The sequence below is a fragment of the Chaetodon auriga genome, chromosome 14, assembly GCF_051107435.1.
Source record: "Chaetodon auriga isolate fChaAug3 chromosome 14, fChaAug3.hap1, whole genome shotgun sequence".
In the NCBI taxonomy this organism is placed as follows: Eukaryota; Metazoa; Chordata; class Actinopteri; order Chaetodontiformes; family Chaetodontidae; genus Chaetodon; species Chaetodon auriga.
The window spans coordinates 16,592,102-16,595,000 of record NC_135087.1 but is presented as its reverse complement, the minus strand read 5'-3'; the positions used below and the strand labels follow the sequence as shown (position 1 = coordinate 16,595,000).

General features: G+C 44.2%; 1 protein-coding gene across 1 annotated transcript in view; it reads left to right on the top strand.

Moving 5' to 3' along the window:
- nkx2.2a (NK2 homeobox 2a) overlaps nucleotides 1–2,616 on the top strand; it is a 4,876-nt gene extending 2,260 nt beyond the window's left edge. The window contains 3 exon segments of the mRNA XM_076748885.1: nucleotides 187–207; nucleotides 209–515; nucleotides 1,188–2,616. Coding sequence (XP_076605000.1) covers nucleotides 187–207; nucleotides 209–515; nucleotides 1,188–1,744 — 885 coding nt within the window. The 3' untranslated portion in view covers nucleotides 1,745–2,616.
- Nucleotides 2,617–2,899: the final 283 nt, after the last annotated feature.

Here is a 2,899-nt window from a genome sequence, read left to right as displayed (position 1 = left end):
CACTGAATCCACTGCTACTTGCTAAGGCAATGGTTATCCACAGTGGCTGCTTTGACTGTACTTCAGCGTAGAGCGACTCTTACGCATCCTATTTTCCCTGAAACATCGCCTCTGCTTCTTTTTTCTTTCTTCCTTTTTTCTTTTTTTTTTTCTTTTTGGTTTGTTTTTGTTTTTGTTTCAAAACAGCGGATTGTCCGAAAAGCTGGTTGCTGCAACTTTTCCCTGCATATTTCCCCCCCCCTTCCAGAATATGTCGTTGACCAACACAAAGACGGGCTTTTCTGTAAAGGACATTTTGGACCTTCCTGACACGAATGACGAAGACGGATCTATCACCGGAGCGGAGGAAGACACGGAGGGATCGGAGACCACGTCCACGACAAAAAGCACTGGAGTTTTGGTGCAAAGTCCTCTAGAAAACGTTCAAAATCTGCCTTTAAAGAACCCCTTTTATGACAGTAGTGACAATCCTTACACACGATGGCTTGCTACAACGGACAGTATTCAATATTCATGTAAGTAAAGTCTAAGAATCCTTGCTGATCTTGCTGATAATGATTTCGGTGATTAATTCAAGCTATGCGGCGACATTAAGCCATAATTGATGGCATGCAGCCTCCCATCTATTCCACCCTGTAACGATGCCCTTGGGTGGCGTGCAGCGTTCATCTTTATGCACCGTGCTCTGTCTTGAGGCGTTTACAGCTCGACAAATGCATGCAGTGTTTGGGCTCGGCGCACTTTGCATTGTAAGAATTTGATCGATAAAGCGCCGTGGATAAACACGGGGGCTGCAAGTTATTCAGAGGATAACCACGGCGTGGAAAAATAAGGCTGCGTTCTGTGGGGGTTTGCAGGCAGACAATGCACCTTTTAATGCTTCACTGACTCGCTCTGCTAGTGCAGATTTGGGGCTGAGGGATTATTAATGCCACTTCAAAATTACAGCAAAGAGTTCAAATCAGCCCAAAAGATGCTCGTGTTTTATTATGTTTGCTTGCATTTCTTGTTGTAAATGTCGCTGCAAGTGTGTTTCAACACTAGGAGCTTCTTTTTTTTCTCATTACGCACAGTTAATTTCAGCCAAACTTTTGATTGATGAATATATGGCTTAAGCTTATGATAAATGTCCCTGAGAACTTCACAACATAACATTTTGACAGTGTTTCTCCCGTTTCTTGCCGCAGTGCACGGCCTATCCGCCAGCTCTCAGGACTCGGCCAAGTCCCCGGAGCCGTCCGCGGACGACGAATCGCCGGACAACGACAAGGAAACTTCCAGCAGCGGCGGCAGCGACTCCGGCAAGAAGCGGAAAAGGAGGGTGTTGTTTTCCAAGGCGCAGACCTACGAGCTGGAGCGCCGCTTCAGGCAGCAGAGGTACCTGTCCGCCCCGGAGAGGGAACACCTGGCCAGCCTGATCCGCCTCACCCCGACCCAGGTGAAGATCTGGTTCCAGAACCACCGGTATAAGATGAAGAGAGCCCGGGCCGAGAAAGGTATGGAAGTGACCCATCTCCCTTCTCCCAGGCGGGTGGCCGTGCCCGTCTTAGTCAGGGATGGAAAGCCATGTCACACTCTTAAAGCTCAGGACTTGGCGGCCACTTTTCAGGCCGGGATCCCCTTCTCGGCTTATAGTGCCCAGTCACTCCACAACATGCAGTATAACGCGCAGTACAGCGCCGCGGCCACGCCACAGTTCCCCACAGCACATCACTTGGTGCAAACGCAACAGTGGACTTGGTGAGAGAAATTATAGAGACTTGGCTTGGAGGCACGATAGGGAGTTTCACCACAAAGCAAAGAGAAAAAAATAAAACACAAAAAACAAAAGACTTTTCATTTTTTGCAGCTTGACTCATATATATACTACCATTTTTATTCGGGGCTCATGTGTGCGCCGTGTTTACATGTTTTCGTTAAGAGAACTGGGTCCAAACCTCTCACTTATAGATTTTATTAAGAATGTCAATGCTCTTCTTGTGAATTTTTTTGTAAAGTATGTTGTGTGTTGGTTGTAGAGATGTTTTCCTCTTTTTTTCTTTTGTCCCTTCGTGTTATTATCAGCACGTACGAACCACTTTATAATTATAGAAATTTTAATTTCTTGCTTCTTTTATGGACCGAAAAAATATTTATGGCCATGAATAAACACTGGCAACTTTTCAGCTATTTTCCTTTTGTTTTTATTTCCTGTAAATATTTTGTGGCACATGTTTGCAGCCTATAGAGCTTTCGGGAGCTTAAAGCTGAAGATCGGCCTATACATATATTTACAAATTTAAAAAAAAAAAAAAAAAAAAATGAGGGAATGATTTTTGGCTAAACGTTATGACTGCCGTGTCAGACCACATATGTAAATAACAGTGTAGCCGCGCGGTGATGGCTAATTATCCCATTTTTTATAAGGATTTTAAAATAAAATGCTGTGTTTCTGAAACGAGGGTTTGGTTTATGAAAGTGTCCTATTCGATTTGATCATCTCTGAAAAGACATCGCTAGACATCATGATGAAAGGCGACCAGCCAAACACGATATTGTGGCACAGAATGGAGCTTGGGAACAAATCTCCAGCGCACTTCAGTCCTTTCCTTTTAAGCAAATTTAATCCGGAGAATATTTTTTCTGAATCCGAACACCTCACTAATAAAGAGCCTAAAGTCACTTGTGAAATGGGACTAAAATCCACTCACTTAATATAAGAGGGCTTCTCCACATAAGAAGCTTTTGAGTCAAAAGCTCTCCTTTTTGTCAACATCCCCAACCACTCCCAGCCTTGGGTGCAAAGTGGTAGACTGCGTAATGGAGGGTGTATGTGTGTGTGTGTGTGGGGGGAGAAAAATCGTTTAATGCAATAAATGTTTTGTTATCTTGTTTAGCGCGACACTGCAAATAGAGCAGG